Source organism: Gossypium hirsutum, chromosome D05 (assembly GCF_007990345.1).
Source record: "Gossypium hirsutum isolate 1008001.06 chromosome D05, Gossypium_hirsutum_v2.1, whole genome shotgun sequence".
Taxonomy (NCBI): Eukaryota; Viridiplantae; Streptophyta; class Magnoliopsida; order Malvales; family Malvaceae; genus Gossypium; species Gossypium hirsutum.
In genome coordinates this window covers 2,845,288-2,862,400 of record NC_053441.1, presented here as the reverse complement: position 1 = coordinate 2,862,400, position 17,113 = coordinate 2,845,288, and the positions used below count along the sequence as shown (strand labels likewise).

The 17,113-nt window shown below is 32.7% G+C and overlaps 3 protein-coding genes across 3 annotated transcripts; 1 reads left to right on the top strand and 2 right to left on the bottom strand.

The window, feature by feature from the left end:
* The first annotated feature begins 287 nt into the window (after positions 1 to 287).
* On the top strand, positions 288 to 2,320 carry LOC107907118 (threonine synthase 1, chloroplastic). The gene has a single exon (XM_016834351.2). It carries the CDS (start codon positions 490 to 492, stop codon positions 2,092 to 2,094), a length of 1,605 nt encoding a protein of 534 aa, XP_016689840.2. The 5' UTR covers positions 288 to 489; the 3' UTR covers positions 2,095 to 2,320.
* Positions 2,321 to 4,699: 2,379 nt separating this feature from the next.
* Positions 4,700 to 6,548, bottom strand: LOC107907119 (UDP-glycosyltransferase 73C3). Its single transcript, XM_016834352.2, has one exon. It carries the CDS (start codon positions 6,442 to 6,444, stop codon positions 4,993 to 4,995), a length of 1,452 nt encoding a protein of 483 aa, XP_016689841.1. The 5' UTR covers positions 6,445 to 6,548; the 3' UTR covers positions 4,700 to 4,992.
* A 3,760-nt stretch (positions 6,549 to 10,308) lies between these two features.
* LOC107907120 (formin-like protein 5) lies at positions 10,309 to 12,589 on the bottom strand. The gene has a single exon (XM_016834353.2). The coding sequence runs from the start codon at positions 12,498 to 12,500 to the stop codon at positions 10,668 to 10,670; it is 1,833 nt and encodes a 610-aa protein (XP_016689842.1). The 5' UTR covers positions 12,501 to 12,589; the 3' UTR covers positions 10,309 to 10,667.
* Positions 12,590 to 17,113: the final 4,524 nt, after the last annotated feature.

The window sequence follows — 17,113 nt, the reverse complement described above, 5'->3', positions numbered from 1 at the left end:
TACAAGTATAATTTGGATTTGAATTATGTTAATCGCGTTGCTATTAAGACTTTACCCTTCTCTTGTAATTAAAAAAAAAGTTGAAAAAGGTAAAATAAACATATTTTTATGTGAAAAAGAGAAAAAAGGATTCAAAATTGAATTTCTCCACCTTCTTGAAATATTGTGGCTACCGAAGTGGAAGAAAGAAATAAATAAAAATTCCAAATTGTAACGTCCAATCCAAGAAATAAGAACTATTTCCAAATTAAAATACGGAGAGAAAATAGCAAATCCTACATTAACCAAAACAAAATGATTGTAATAACATCTCGGGGAAGAAGACAAATAATTGATTAAATATGAAATAAGCCAAAAATCGAACGGCTAGAAAGGTCTATCGAAAACCATGGAATCAATCCCCTTCATGGCCCTACAAAACTATTTCTCTCCAGTTCCCGCTCCCTAATTTCCATTTCCACCACCCGCCGCCTTCCTTCGCAAACAATAATGGCTTACTCTTGTTCTTTGTTCCACTCCTCTCTCGCCTCCAAATCCAACTTCCCGTTGCTGCACCATCGGAACCACCCCAAGTTCAACCGCCCCGCGCCTATCGTCATCTCATGCTCCTCCTCCTCCACATTCGATCCTTCTTCAACCACTAGTTCCTCCAATAACAACACCCCTTCACCCCAAAAGAACCGTCGCCTTGCCGATGAGAATATCCGTGACGAGGCTCGACGCCACCGCTCCACCGCCAAGAACACCCTCTCCGCCAAATATGTTCCGTTCAACGCCGGTCCCGACTGCACCGAGTCCTACTCCCTCGACGAGATCGTTTACCGGAGTCGTTCCGGTGGATTACTCGACGTTCAACACGACATGGAGGCTTTGAAGAAGTTCGACGGCGCGTATTGGAGGGAGTTATTCGATTCGCGGGTGGGGAAAACAACGTGGCCGTATGGGTCTGGAGTTTGGTCCAAAAAGGAATGGGTTTTACCCGAGATTGACCCCGATGACATCGTTTCGGCTTTCGAAGGGAACTCCAATCTGTTCTGGGCGGAACGGTTTGGGAAACAGTTTTTGGGGATGAACGATTTGTGGGTTAAACACTGTGGAATCAGCCACACTGGCAGTTTCAAGGATCTGGGTATGACCGTTTTGGTAAGCCAAGTTAATCGACTCCGAAAACTGAAACGACCCGTCGTTGGAGTGGGCTGCGCTTCCACTGGTGACACATCAGCTGCCTTATCCGCTTATTGCGCTGCCGCGGGTATTCCTTCCATTGTCTTTTTACCTGCGAATAAGATCTCCATTGCACAATTAGTTCAACCCATTGCGAACGGCGCGTTCGTTTTGAGCATTGACACCGATTTCGACGGTTGCATGAAATTAATCCGGGAAGTTACCGCCGAGCTACCAATTTACCTTGCCAATTCATTGAACAGTTTAAGACTCGAAGGGCAGAAAACGGCTGCGATTGAGATTTTACAGCAGTTTGATTGGGAAGTTCCAGATTGGGTTATTGTTCCTGGTGGTAATTTGGGTAATATTTATGCTTTTTACAAAGGGTTTAAAATGTGTCAAGAACTAGGGCTTGTTGATAGGATACCTAGATTGGTTTGTGCCCAAGCAGCCAATGCCAATCCACTTTATCTGTATTTTAAATCTGAGTGGAATGAGTTCAAGGCAGTCAAGGCAAATACTACATTTGCCTCAGCTATTCAAATTGGTGACCCTGTTTCTATTGATAGAGCCGTGTACGCTTTGAAAAATTCAAATGGGATTGTCGAGGAAGCGACTGAGGAGGAGTTAATGGATGCAATGGCACAGGCGGATTCTACAGGAATGTTCATTTGCCCTCATACTGGAGTCGCATTGACTGCTTTAATGAAGCTTAGGAAAAGTGGGGTTATCGGAGCTGGAGACAGAACTGTTGTGGTTAGTACAGCTCATGGATTGAAGTTTACACAGTCCAAGGTTGACTACCACTCGAAGGAGATTCCGGATATGGCTTGCCAGTTTGCTAACCCGCCGATGCAAGTGAGGGCGGATTTTGGTTCTGTTATGGATGTGCTGATGAAGTATTTGGGATATAAAGCACCAAAGCACTAGGTGCTGCATTTTGTTAGTTTAGCAGTTTGTACTCTGAGATTTATGCTTTGGTTTTAATTTTAGTTGTTGCCTTGCTTTTTCATTTTGTGGTATACAAATCTCGATCTAGATTGCCCTATTTTAGAAATCATCTGTCAGCCACGTTAATAATCTAAACTTGTATGAGATTTATATTACTGTTGCATCAATTTCTTGTTCAATAAAAGGTTTGTATATGTGACATTTACCAGTCGGATTATGAGCTAGATAGATGATTGTGCCTCGAGAATATGCCTATCTACGCTCTGCGTTCACATCCCAAAGTTTGTATCTATGCGGAGTTATGGATTGTAAGTGCTTGTAGTTTTACTGTTCTTTTTTCTTTTTTCAATATGTGGAAATGAAAATGATCATTCATTATCAAAAGAATCTTTCCAATAATAGTTAGCCTAGCTGCCAAGAGGCATATATCAATGAATAGATACTTGGATGTAAACATCCATAGAAGTTGGTTCAATTTAGATTTCAACTTGGAAGATTCCCAAATTGAATTAGAATTGAGAATGAGCAAAGCTTTTTCAGTTCAACGCGGGGAATCCATAGCAGAGAAACGGCCATGGATAGTAAAACTTATAGCTGAACAAGCCATAAACATCTGCAATGACGATGCAGTGATATAATCTACTCGGAATGCTGTCCACACTTGATCTCTGTAATTGCTCATTGTCTCTATAGCTTCTGTTACCGAAAATCCATAATCTTACATTCGTGTCAATTGAGCCTGTTGCAATAGCCTTTCTACAGAATTTCGATTCACCTAGATGATGACCTGAAATGCTGCCGGTTCTAGCTTACAATGATGGCGTGTAACTTTCATGCTTTTCCTAGCAGTACAGTACAGTTCATATAATTAAAAATCAAGGGAATTAACTAACCGGAAACCATTAACTACCAGCCTGCTTTTATTAGACTCCTCGCGGGTGTTTTCCATGGATTTTAGGCCCGCTGGTTTCGTAATGACTTTGCACCAATACTTCGCAAACCATCGTTTTACGCTGAACCAGGTTTTTTTTTTACTCATAAGTAATGCTAAATATAGTAAGATTTTCGTCACTTTATTTTTTAAATTTGGATTTAAGACAATTAGCTTTTTAAATTAAAAATTTGACTTCTATTATTAATAAGAATTTACATTACAATTAAAAGTTATAAATAAGTTATATTAATTGTTTGAAAATATTTAAATTTCATAAATCATAGTCTTAATAATTGTTAAATTAAATGTAATGCATAATGGTAAAAATAATAAAGACAAAAGACATTCCACCACTTACAAATTTTTTATTAATTTGAAGTCTTATGTTTATGTGTGATTTAATTATTGAAATCAAATTTATAATTTCTTTAAGTGCATTTAAAATTAATATTTTACATATTATAATATTAATCTCCTTTATACTTACTTTATAACATCGTTTTTTAAATAAATAGTTTAATTTTTATAAACTTTTTTGAATAAAGCTAAACAATTTTAAAATTTCATATTTCCCTTTTTCTTCGAAAAAAACCATATTTTTCAAAACCAACTTTTACTGCACTTTTCAAAAGTGAAGTGACAAGTTTAGTCAAGCCCTACCCTTTATTGACTTTGGGCCGTATTTATAAATCCATGACTTGTCAGCGTGTTCTTTTGTATATATTTGATAAAAAAAAAATTTACATGGCAAATTAATTACTAACAACAATTATAAGATGTGGTGCGGTCATCTTTTACTCCATCCTTTAATCATAACCTTAGCAGTTTGATCCCTACTTATTTGGTCAGCTAGTTTATCCTTTCGAACAGCTTTTGTACCAAGAAAATTTAAAACTTTTAAAATCATACTTGTGGTTCAACTGACCATCCATCCTTCATTTGATTTTAATTAAGTGAATTATTTAAAAAATATAAAAACTAAAAATTCTTAACAATATAAAAAATCGATTTAACAATTGATTCAATTAGTTTTTTTAAATTTAGATCAACTGATTCCGAACAGTTTGCTCAAAATTTAGTTCAACTCTTTATTTGAACTTCAGCCCATTTTCAATTTGATCGGTCAATCCTAACAATTATAGCTAAAAGATAGCCTAGTCCAAAAAATACGTAAATTGTTAATAAATAAATAAATACACTCTTGACTACTAAACCAAACAATAAGAATTAAATATTAATATGTAGGAAGATACTAAATCTAACAAATCATTTCCACATTGAATCTCTCTTCTTTTGAGCTTGTTGTATAACGTAAATATAACACAAATTAATCAAATTTATGAACATAATGCTATATATTAATTTTAAATCATAGATTTTATTATTTATTATATATTACATTAAATATATATTTGTATTTTAATACATAATTTTTATAATAAAATTTTTAATCTTTAATTATACTAATAATACTTGGAAGTCGGCAAAAAAATTAATAACATGGAAAAAGTGAAAAATAATAAAAAGAAATATTAAAAATGTGAGCGATAAGAAATTTTTTAGAATAGTGATAAAATTATTAAAAAGTTGTTGGTAAGAGGAAAAAACTTGAACGGGAATAGTAAAAGAACAAGTAAATAAGATTTTAGAAGGCCTACATAAAAATACAAAAATACATTATTATTTTGCTGCATGGGTGTGGTAAAACCCTAAGCTAATCAAGGTCCATAAAAATAAACCAACGCATAAATAAATAACTTACACGCATAGATGCAAATACCTTTTTCTTCTTTTTTTTTTCTATACATGTCTTAAATTACTTCTAAAATTCCAAATTTCAGATGAAATTAAAGGATATTATATACTTAATTTCATGACTTTCAAATTATTATAATTACTACGGCGCTAATCAAAGCCACAAAGTGAACCAAGCAACCATGTCTTTATCCGTGTTGATTGAAGTAACTTACGAGGTGGATCAACGACGTCAAGTTGGAGCAAGAAGAACCTCCATTTTCAACTGCCATTTTTGCCATCTCTCCAAGCTTTTTAGCTCTTTTCTTCCTCTCTTCCCCTTCCTTTCCTCCATCAATCACCTGTTTTATAGCCTTCAGTACCTCCTCCTCCTTTTTCACCAACACCTCGGGCGCTTTCATGGGTTTCTCAACCCCAATCTTCACTCCAATCTTCACCACTTGCACTATTAACTTCTCATTGTAAAACTGTTCGTTAGACATCGGCCACGTTATCAATGGCAAACCGGCAATGATTCCTTCTAGTGTTGAACTCCAACCACAGTGTGTTATCAAACCTCCTATTGCTGGTTTTGACAGTATTTGAAATTGGGGTGCCCATCCTCGGATTATAAGCCCTCTCCCTTTAACCCTCTCTTCAAAATTTTGCTCTTTGAACCAGTTGTCTAGCTCTGCCGTGTAGCTTCCTTCTTTGATTACCCAAATGAAGGGACAATTTGAGGTTTCTAACCCTAACCCAAGCTCCATTAATTGTTGATCAAATATATGACACAGGCTACCAAAGCAAACGTAAATTACAGAGTTCGGTTTCTGAGAATCAAGCCAATTTAAGCTCTCGTGGTCATCAATGGAGGCTTCGCTCCGTGTTGTTTTGTTGTATAAACAAAGTGGTCCAATACACCAAAGGTTGTTTACGAATTTCTGGTATGCTTTAACGTACCCTGGTTCCAACTCTTGGAAAGAATTCACTACCACCGCCATGGCCGAAGCTTCAGCTTCTTTAAACTGCTTTAATACTTTCTTAGAATCATCTAAAGCTTTGTTTTTTCCAAAGAAAGGCAATTGGGCCTTAGTAATTTCGATCCTATCAGGCAAATCAGGCACCAAAACAGGCTCAAAATCCGATTTGTCCCTCTCATCAAACACCTTGTAGTGATCAATGTTATGAGAGCAAAGGAGAGTGAAGCAAGAAACTGTGTGAAATACAACTCTGGAAACATTGAATTTAAGAGCGAGAATTGAAGTCCAAGGGAAACAAACGTCGGAAATAATACAACTGGGAAGGGAAAGGGAGTCTAAACCTTGAAGCCATTTCTCCAATGGTTGTTGTAGCATATTACTAGCTTGTAAGAACTTTGTGGCCATGTCTGGAGAAGGGAGTGAGTCCATAGCTTCACACCCTTGAGGTAATCCAACTTCTTGGGCAGGAAAATATAAAGGAAGAAACTGGATATTGAGGTTGAAATTTATGGCATAGTCATCACTGAAACGAGCTGCATTAAGGGGTGTCATTACAATGGTAACTTGTTGGCCATGGTGTGCGAGTGCTTTGGCCAGATCGGTGAAGGGAATAAGATGGCTTCGGGTCATTAAAGGGATAAACAGGAAATGATGGATCGGCTGCTGGTTTAAGGAAGCCATTTTTTGCAAAGCTTTCGTTAACCAGTCAAGTTTTTGGATAGGATTACTGTAAGAGCATCAGGGAAAGTGCCAAGGGGAGAAGGCAGGGGCTGCCCTAAAATGGCAAATTCTCATTTTAGTCCCTTTAAGTTTATAAAGTTATAAATTAGTTTAATAATAAAAATACACTTTGACCCAAAGTTGAAAATTTCAGTTTAATCCTTTTAAAATTATAAAATAATAAACATATATAAAGACAAAAAAGAAACTTTGACCCCTTTATATTTTTATAATTTAATTTGGACTACCTAAAGATAAATTTTTTACTTTGTCCTTGATAAAGGAGATATAACAATTCATTTAGTACATTGGGTAGTTGTGTAATTAACAGAATACTTGTCTAATTCAATTACATTAGGCAGTATACTAAAGTTTTATTTATTAAATGAATTTATCATTTTACTTAATTTTTTATATTCATTCTTTTTATTAAATATATTTAATTAAAAATAATAAAAATCTAATTTATTATAAAAATATTTTAATCATTATTAAATTATAGATGGAGTTATATTCTAATATAAAAATATGTCAAACATTATCTATTTTTCAATTAGTATATTTAAGTTTACTTGTATAAAACTATTGTGAATTATAATTATAATTTATTTTTATCATCTCTTTTACTTTTTTTCATTTAGTAAAATTTTATGTAAATACATCTTAAATATTTTAAACTTAATTTTAGTTCAATTATGTATTAACTTTGAAATAAATCTATTTTTTATATTTCTATTTTATTTTCTTTGTTTTTATATTTTAATAAATTTCTTTTTCATCAAAAAATTTAAATAGTGAAAATTAGTACATTTTAAATAAAAATAACATAATGAGTTTATTTTAAGTTTAATGTATAATTGAATTTAAATATAAGGTTAAAATACTTATTTTTACTTGAATCCAAATATAATTTAGTTAGAATTTAATTTTTAGTTTTTTAAATTATTTTTCCCCATTATTTTGTAATTAAAAATAGAGAAAAATGAATAAAATATATAGAAATTACATCATAATAATAATATAATTTAATTGGATAATTATTTGGTCTATAGGGGATAAAAAATATATTTACTTTTTAAAATTTTTAAATACAATTTAAAGACGCACAATAAAATTTCTAGTACCAATGTATCAAATAATTATTTTAATTTAAATACATCTGTTAGGAGTTAATGTAAAGAGAATAAATAAATAAAAAATAACGAAAAAAAAAAGAGAATAAAAAAATATTTTTCAAATTGTAGGAAGTAAATTTATTTTACTTCAAAACTTAGAGAGACAAGTGTCTTTTATTCCATATTTTGTTCAAATATGGGCTTTGGGTTTCTCCCGTAGGAGTTGAATCAATTTTAGGTCAACAAGCCCATCAAGTGCTTACTTCCCATAAAAGATGCGATACTTCACTTGTTAGTTACTTCTTTGTTCTTAGCTTTTGCTTTTAAAGCTAAGATAACAGATCATTTATCAAAAATAAAATAAAATAATTCAATATTGGTGGAAATTTTATAATATAAATTTGGCTGATCACTTATGTATGATTTAAATCATAATTTGATCATTAAACTTTAAAATATTATAATATGATTAAGCTGTTGACAACAGTAACAATATAAAGACATGACACATTGTATCATTATTTCAGATGAAAAAATTAGGTCAAATTTCACAGCTACCCCTTATACTTTTTCTCTTTTAGTAATTTAATTCTTTTTCTTTTTAACTTTCCTTTTTTCTTTAGATTTTTTTCTTTATTCCCCTTTTAACTTCTTCTCTCTCTCTCTCCTTTTTTGAAAGCAATCACCAATATAATATACGAGCTCACTTAAATTTTCATTGAAATTGCTCTAGGGGCGTAATTATGGGAGCTGACAAGGGTTCAACGCCCTCAAAAATGAAAAAAAATTCATTTAGGTTTTTTAAATTTTTTTAAATTTTAAATTAGTAAATGTAAAGTTACATTTTGACCCCCTAAAAATAATAAAAATTAATTTAATCTTTTAAAAATTATAAATATATAAGTTATTAAAATGGTGAAATTATATTTTTACTATCGTAAAAATTATAATTTAATTTCAGCCCCTAAATTGCTCCCGTGCAAGAAACATGAAAGCAATCAGCAAAGAGTAAAAAAAAAATTACTAGACCGTATGAGTATGTATTCTATATATACATATATGTTTGTGTTTAGGTCAACAACACAATCCATAAACAAATACTTGTAAGTCTGTAAGTCTTAGATATATCCATTAGATAGATTCAATAGAAATTTTAGACAAAAATGCTCCTCCAAAGTCAACGAAGCTAGGCATATGGATCTCTTGAAATCTGAAATTTTAAAATAAAGAACAAAAAAATCAACTGAAACCAAACGTTAATTGTAACTAGTTATAGCACTAAAATATACTGGATTCGTCATTGTCAACTTTCATTTTAGTATTGGATCCACACCTTTTTCACAACAACCCTACCCCTATGTGTGCATAAAATCCTAAAATTAAAGGGAGAAGACGAAAAGAAGGGACTTAAAAGAAATAAAAGAAAAAAAGAACTAAATTGCTTTTAAAAAAAAGTATAAAGACTAATTGTGTAATTTAATCTAAATTTTTATTTGAAATGTTGATATATCATCATATTCATAATAATTAATGATCTGGTGATTAAAGTGTAACAATAGAATTCCCATCCAAAGATTAAATTTCTCGATTTAATTAAAAATACGTTGTGAATCAATATTGAACTTGGATTTGGATTCAAGGCTATTGGAGCTTTAATACGTTGCGGTCTTAGCCTAACTATTACATTTAATCGATTAATTAATAACTCATTAATCAATTTTAACATTAATTACTTGCATCTCATGACTGATTTTGGTGGTCCAAATTTTATGGATTGGGCATCGACATTATTAGTTGATTCTTCATTTTCCATTGGATGTGAAGTTATAATTTCTGAAATACAATTAAAAAACTCATATAGTCTGGCCCAGACTATACAAAATATATATATATATATAAAAAAAGAGAATAAAGTGTTGTAGGGAGAAGCTAAGTTGGGTGAGACCTTCCATCAATTTCAATTTGTCAATCATGATATGACCCATGACATGGCACTGCCAAAAAGTTTAAAAAATATATAAGGTATAAGTTTATCACTTTTCTATGTACCATTGCATGTATCCAAATTAAACTTTGAGAAATTAATAACAAATTGTGTATAATATTTAATAATATGAAAAAGGATTAATGTATGTAATTAGGCAAATGGCAAGTTGAAAGCAATGTGTTTTAAAGTTTTCGTTTAATTTGAAGCAATGAATATGAATGGCACTGGCACCCCAAGAAAGAGACATTTTTGTATACACAACTGTATATATATAATGAGTTGTTGGCTCTTTAAAACTAGTTTGTATTTAAATGAAGGACAGCTTTAAGAGGTTGCTGTTATGGCTGGAGTGCTGGTAGTGGTAATGATCCTTTGTCTGTCGTCACTTTAAATTCAAGTCCCTCAATAAATTGCACTTTTCTTCTGCCCAACATTTGCAGCCATTTATGTAAATTTAATTACTTTAACTTTTAAATATTTATAACCCATTGTCTATTCTCAAAATGCTAAGAGTACTATACATAGTACTATTCCTCTATATAGCACAAGTATTCATAACATCGAACAAGCCTTTAAATAACACTCTCACACCATTTGCACTGCTACCATTAAAAAAAGGGGGGATTGAATGGATGAAACAAAAAACACACACTCAGAGCTCATTAATGTCAATACAGATCAAATTAATTAATTTCTCAATATTCTTGTATGACAGCAAACAGATAAAAGATCAAACTTGTAATAATATTCTCCTCCAGCTCAGGCTTCAAACGGTGAAAACAAAAGGCAAAGTCACAGTCAGAGCCAGTAAGTACCCCTGGTAGCATCCGAGATATGTAATGACACTCTTCAAATCATCATCAGAAGCTGTAAAAACCCAACTTAAGGATTGGATCTTCATGACAGTGAACTAAAAATTAACTCCCATGAAGCTGTCTTTCCATTCCTAGTCATGTATCTACTAAATTTAATACAATATATATCCCTGTTGTAATGTTTTGTCAACTTTTGATTAATCTTTATGTATACGGAGAAACCAAATTCGACCAGAAAAAAACTGGGAATTCTGATCTGAACTGAGCTTATGTCCTTTGCTTCTCTCTCAAGGAGTTTATTTTCTCTAATTTCCATCCGTCCCGGAGTCTGGCAATAAAGGTCTCAGCTTTAGCGTTAACATCGGGACTTGGACAGAACACTGGGACGCCTGCAATGCCAGCCCCATCATCACCCTCCATCATGCTCGCTGTTTCTGTATCACCTTTGCTTGAAGAAACATCAATTTCTTCCAAGTCCGGAGAGCTACAGCGAGAACTAGGACTGCTTCGTATCTTAACAAAATCCCCACGGAACACGAATTTAAACTCTGGCATCTTAAATGGTGGTGGAGGTGGCGGTGGTGGCATCGGAATTAATGGTGACTGTCCACCGCTGTTCACGTTCTCGTCGTAATAACTAGTATTTGCTTTTGTTGGCAATGGCGGTCTGCCGTTGTCTGCTTTCCTTGAAGATTCAGGTGGCGTTGTTGGTGGTGCAGGTGGTGCAGGTGGTGGGATCTGACTCTTTTGCTTTGATAATATTTTTGTATAAGAAGTGACTGGTGGTGGTGGTGCGGGCGGTGGTGGTGGTGGAATCTGAATATTTTGCTTCGATGATCGTTTTGAAAACGAAAATGCTGCTGGCGGTGGTGGAGGTGGAGGTGCAGGAACAGAATGGATTTTTTTGCTTTTGCTGCCTTTTCTGAAGAGATTGTATTTCTGAAAGACAGAGGATGGAGGCGGCGGCGGCGGCGGAGGTGGTGGGGGCGATTTTGGTCGTGTGCTAGTAGAGAAATAAGACGGTGGCTGTGGTGGAGAATGTAAAGGACAATCTTGCTGATGATCATGATCTGTTGACTTGTGTTTCTTCTTTCTCTTCCTTAACGAAGCAAAAACCATCTTAATTTCTTTGGTTGCATTACTTTTTCTACGTTGCAATTTCGAATACTTCTGCTCTGATCTATTTCCCACTTGAACCAGCGGCGATGGTGGCCGTCGAGGAGGTGGCGGCGGAGGCGGTGGTGGTGTTCCTGATGGAGATTTAATTTCATCGAATTGATCAACACGATCGTTCCGATTCATCACCTTATCTTTCTGTCCAGCTGCCTGATAAGTTCGCCTTGGTTTATGATGTGGGGCTGCAGGAGGCAGCGGCGGTGGTGGAGGCGGCGTTGAAGGCGGTGGAGTCTTTGAAGGAGTTGATGAAGTAGAAGAACGAAGCACAAAGGTATCAACGGGAATAACCTTCGCTTCCGATTCTTCAAACTCACTCCTCCAACTCCTACGAAGCACATGAACTTGATGATCACCATAACCCGTTGAAGATCGATATTTATTTATTTCAAAATCATCAAAAAACCGAAATCGATCTTCATTATTCTCCCACAAAGAATCCTGTCTCAGATCTGGGTACGAGCTACTGCTTCTCCTCAACCTCCTCACACTGGTTGCCGGCGACGGTCTCACATTGATCGGAGCACCGTCATCATATATCTTTCTTTCCGGATGCCCAAACCATTGTTGCGAAACATGGTGGCCGCTTGGCTTACTATTATCACCACTAATACTATCATTTCTAATGCCTTTGCCGTTGTGGCCATCATCGTCGTCGTTTCTTCTAGCCAAAACGCCGCAAATAATAGCAAACAAGACCAGAAAGACGTTGAGAGAGTCCCAGCTTTTTCTGACACCGAGAGGTCTAAGAATCTGAGCGGTGACGGAGAGAAAAGGAGGGACCACGAGGAACAAGAGAAGCAATGCGAGGATAGGTAAGAGAATGATGAGAACAGGTAGGCTGAAAATAGGAGAAGGCGGCCGTCGGCGATGTGCGGAGATGGTCGGCTGTGACCATAACGACGGAGGATCTCCGGTTACTTCCATGGAAAAGGGCCGGTGTTGGAGTTTTTGCTCTTTTGAGTTTCTAAGGGGGAAGACTTTATAAACTGTATTAAAGGAGAGAGATTTAGCTGATTAATTACAAAACGGATTGTTACTAACAAATTTATTTGCTTTACGTATTTAATAATTTTAATTTTTTGTCGGAAATAATTTTCACTAACAATTAATTTATTTTAAAGTAATAAATTTTAATAGTGCGTCGGAAATTATTAAAATATGCTACTTTTTCTTACTTTTGGGTTGAAGGACAAGGAAGGCATTATGCTCTCTCAATTGTTTTTCTCTTCATTTTATTCATCTCCTCTTTCGATTCCGTTTTCAATCGCTTTCACGCATATTTTATCGCCGTTTAATCCATCAAACACCACTTAATGAAAATTTGTAAATAAATGCAATGAGTTTACCTTGGAAGTTATAGTATACTTTATTTGTTCCAAAAGCCCTAGTGCTTTTAAATCTATTTTCTGTTTCTAGCTGTGTTCTCATGTGTTATGTATATGCAAGCATGCCACCAATTTTATCGAAAATCCCTATCACTTTGTATCGATTGATCACAAAATTAAATTTATATGTGATTGAATTTCTTGGGTGCCTTTTACAATAATTAATTATTTAAAATTTATTGTCGGAATAATTTAACAATGATGGATTAGGATATAATTATCAACAATTGATGAAAGTGATTAGTTTCTATACCTTCTAGTGGTTGCGGTCTTTAAGCTTCTTTTGCAAACAGTTGTATTTTTGCAATAATTTATAATATTTTATTTATCATTTTTACAATGTACTATGTCTATGTAAGATCAATTATGGTTTTTAGATTAATTTTACTACTTCAACGATAATAAGAGATTAAGGATTTAAGTATTATTTAATATATTTCCATTAAAACATTTTAAACATTGTAATTATATTTATGTATAAATATTGACTTAACTAATGCACGTTAAGTAGCAGGTGTCTTCTCACCAATAATTAAATTTCAAGTCGAACCCAAAATAAAAGAAATAAATGAAAGACCATCTTTATTCTTTGATCTCCCTTTTGAATTATTGTAGTATTTGTAAATATGGTTGCAATTTGCATGGATAGCCAAAATAAATTATTGGGAAGTAACTTTTTCCTTCTTCTTTTTTTCTTTTTAAACATTTTCACTCTTAATGAAATATTATAAAAAAAATTGAATTATTCGATCATTTCGTACCTAAACACCTTTCAGCACACAAATACATTCATGTCTAGCCGACAGGAAAAACAGCAATTTACATATATATATTTGCAAAAAAAAAAAAACAGCAATTTGTAATTCAACCTGTAAAAGGAAAAAAAAAAAAAAAGGAGTGCAAATTCATACGCAAAGCTAATTAAAACATAGTACGCACCATTTTCGATTCTCATCTTAATTATTTATGTTCGTCATACAATTTACATGTTAAAAAAAGTAAATATTTTACGTAAAATAACATATATGGCACATATAAATTTATACGTATCTATAATTAACCATGATCTATTTAATATTTTACCAACAAATGGAGATGAGGTAAATTGTAATAAAAACATAAAATGAATATTAATGATGTAACTCAATTTATAACTTATTTCAATATTTAATTAAATTTTTAAAAAAATTTACTCTAAACGAGTTACAATTGTATCCAAATGAAGTCTTAAATGATGTACCGAGTGTTGGATAAATACTATTATAAAATAAATTTGTTAGCATTTATTGCAAGAATAAATTTAGCATAAATAAATAACAATTGTGTCGCGGAAGAACCACTATTATAGAAGTAAATTCGTTTTGATCGGTGTAATTGAGTAGTAGACGTTATCCTCAAGATTTACACAATATTTCTATATTTCTATACTTGAATAAAGAAGGTTGAACAATAAGTGGAATTGGTCTTCTTAAGGGAATCGAACAATAAGGTGGAACAATCGACCAGAAAATAGAACAGAGGACTTGGGCTGAAAAAATAAGGAAATATAATCAAGAAAAGAACTTAAGAAAACAGGGAGGAAACAAATAGGAAAATAGAGGAAAGAACGGTGTTTTTTGTTTTTCTTGTGTATAAAAAATGAGGAAAGGCCTGCTATTTATACTATTCGTCGAAGGAAAGAATAGTAAAAAGAGTAAGGTTAGTTTTTGCAATTGACCAATTTATTTTCGTAGATTTTTCAGCATCTGAAAATTGATCAAATTTTCAAAAATATATGTACTTAAATATTAAAAAAAACAAAAATTTAGAGCATCAACACAAATGTGTTGAGAACCCGAGGAGGGAAAGAGACAAGTATGTATATAAATCCTATTAGAAGCTTATTCCTAATCAACGTGGGATTTCACTTTGCGTTACTAACAATAGGTTGCATAGGCATTTATATAACTATAAAAGTTATTTGTTGATTATCATGATTAGGAGTGAGCATTCAATCAAATCAAGTTGAATTGAATGAAAATATTTTGAGTTAATTGAGTTGATGAATTATATTTTATTATTCTAATTCTATTTGAATTTTTATCGAATCTAGTCAAGTGAAATGAAATTCGACTTAAATCGAATTAAGTGAAATTGTTTAATATAAATTAAAAAATTAAACATGTCAAATTAAAATAATAATATAACTAGTTTCATATTAGAGCACATAAATTTGAAACCATATATATTTGAAAAGCTTTCAAAGCAAAATAATAATAAGTAAGATATTTTAATATGATAAACTTGAATCACTAATTAACTTATTTAAGTCCTAAAAATGACCATTTTAGAAAAAATTAAAAATTGAACTTTCTTTATGTATTCTTTAAATTTGTTTAAAATTTTTATAAATATTTTGAATTTTAAAAATTATTTTGATTTTTTTTTTGTAATTTTTGTTGAGAAAGAGACCAATTTGTTCATTTTCCAAATTGATAGGGAGCAAAGGGGTATTTACACTAATTTGTTATTCGAATTATAAAATTTAACTCAACTTTAACTCAAAACTCGAATTACTTATTTAAGTTAACTCAAAGAACACAATTCGATTAACTCAAATTTTGAATCATTACATTAAACCAATCAAATTTTGAATCAATTCAAGCTTATTCGAAGACATAGAGTAGGGATGACGAGATAACATATTTTTTGGTAGAAAAAAGAAACAACACTAAGTGATTACATTAAACCAATCAAACCCGTGTAAAGGCATTACTTTCGAACTGCAAAACCCCTTGTACTGAACTTGGTGGATCCACAAATAACAACAAATTCAGTGTACCATTATTCATGTACTTAGCCATTTGATCAGTAGCCGCATTCTGAGACATTGGAATATGACAAAGTCTAATCTTTCAATTTCATCTGAGAAAACAATTGATTAAATGTAAATCCACCAAACTACTATTGGCAGCTCTACCAACTAACAGAGTGTTTGCTAGAAGTGCATTATCACATTTTAGTTTTAACTGTTTGAATCTTTTCTCTCATGCTATGAACAATCTTTCAAGTATGGCTCGTGCTTCAACTCGAAAAATTATTTTCTTGCCAACCGCCATTGAAAACCCACACATTCATCTCACATCAGTATCTCTAAACATGCCTCCCATCAAAACACTAGTGCTATTGAACGATATTGCTCCATTTGTGTTGAATTTAATTCACATGTGTATATATACTAAAATGAAAATATTTAAAATGTTTTTTGTCGGACTTCCGGAAAGATTTTTGTTGTGTCCTTTCCAAAATTCTTCCTGACATTTACTTGTGCAGGGAGATTTTACAAGTTAAGCAATATGTTGCGGAAATAAATAAACAAATAATAAAAACCCAAACTCCGTGTATCCCGTAATCCCCACGTGTTGGCCAATCCATTTGTATGTAAAGTGAGAAACTCTTATAGAAAAAGATATTTCTAGTCTCCTTTATACATTATTGGAGCGTGGCTGCAATCATTGAAATCATACCCTTTTTACAGCAGAAATATCCGCATACCATGCGGTGCCTTTGCTCAAATAATATAAAAACTTGAATTTCAACTGTATTATTAATTTTGTTTACCATCAAGAAATGGCTGGTTAGATTAACTACTTAAACGAAAACGAATTCATCCACAAGAGTTTTAGTTAGTCACAATTTTAAGAAGTCACAAATCTCAATAATATTGATTTAGTATATCATATCTTATAATTTTAATACCTAATTGAGTTTAATCACACCAGTCATATTTATTTATGTCTCAATAAAATTCTTTAAGACCCTATACGATAGAACATTTATCTCGCAAGACCTATGTTAAGTTTGAAATCTGGTTAAAACTAACATTAATAATGGCAATAGAATGATCATAAAATAATAAGAAAACAAAATAAAAAACATAGATTTTTACGTGAAAATCCTTTCGGGGAAAAATTACGGGCAGAGGAGAGGAAAATTCTCTAATGTCGAATTCGAATGATACAAGAGGAGTCTCGACTAGGTTGAAAAACCTTATTTTATTCAATGTCAAATAAAAGCAATGTAGTAAGGTTGAAACACCTTGTTCTAATAAATATCAAATAAAAGTGTAGTTTCATATGGATTCTACTTGCGCAGCCCCTAATTTTATCATTG

Coding starts and splice junctions, on each gene's coding strand:
- LOC107907120 (XM_016834353.2), bottom strand. CDS start 12,500: ATGGAAGTAACCGGAGATCCTCCGTCGTTATGGTCACAGCCGACCATC.
- LOC107907118 (XM_016834351.2), top strand. CDS start 490: ATGGCTTACTCTTGTTCTTTGTTCCACTCCTCTCTCGCCTCCAAATCC.
- LOC107907119 (XM_016834352.2), bottom strand. CDS start 6,444: ATGGCTTCCTTAAACCAGCAGCCGATCCATCATTTCCTGTTTATCCCT.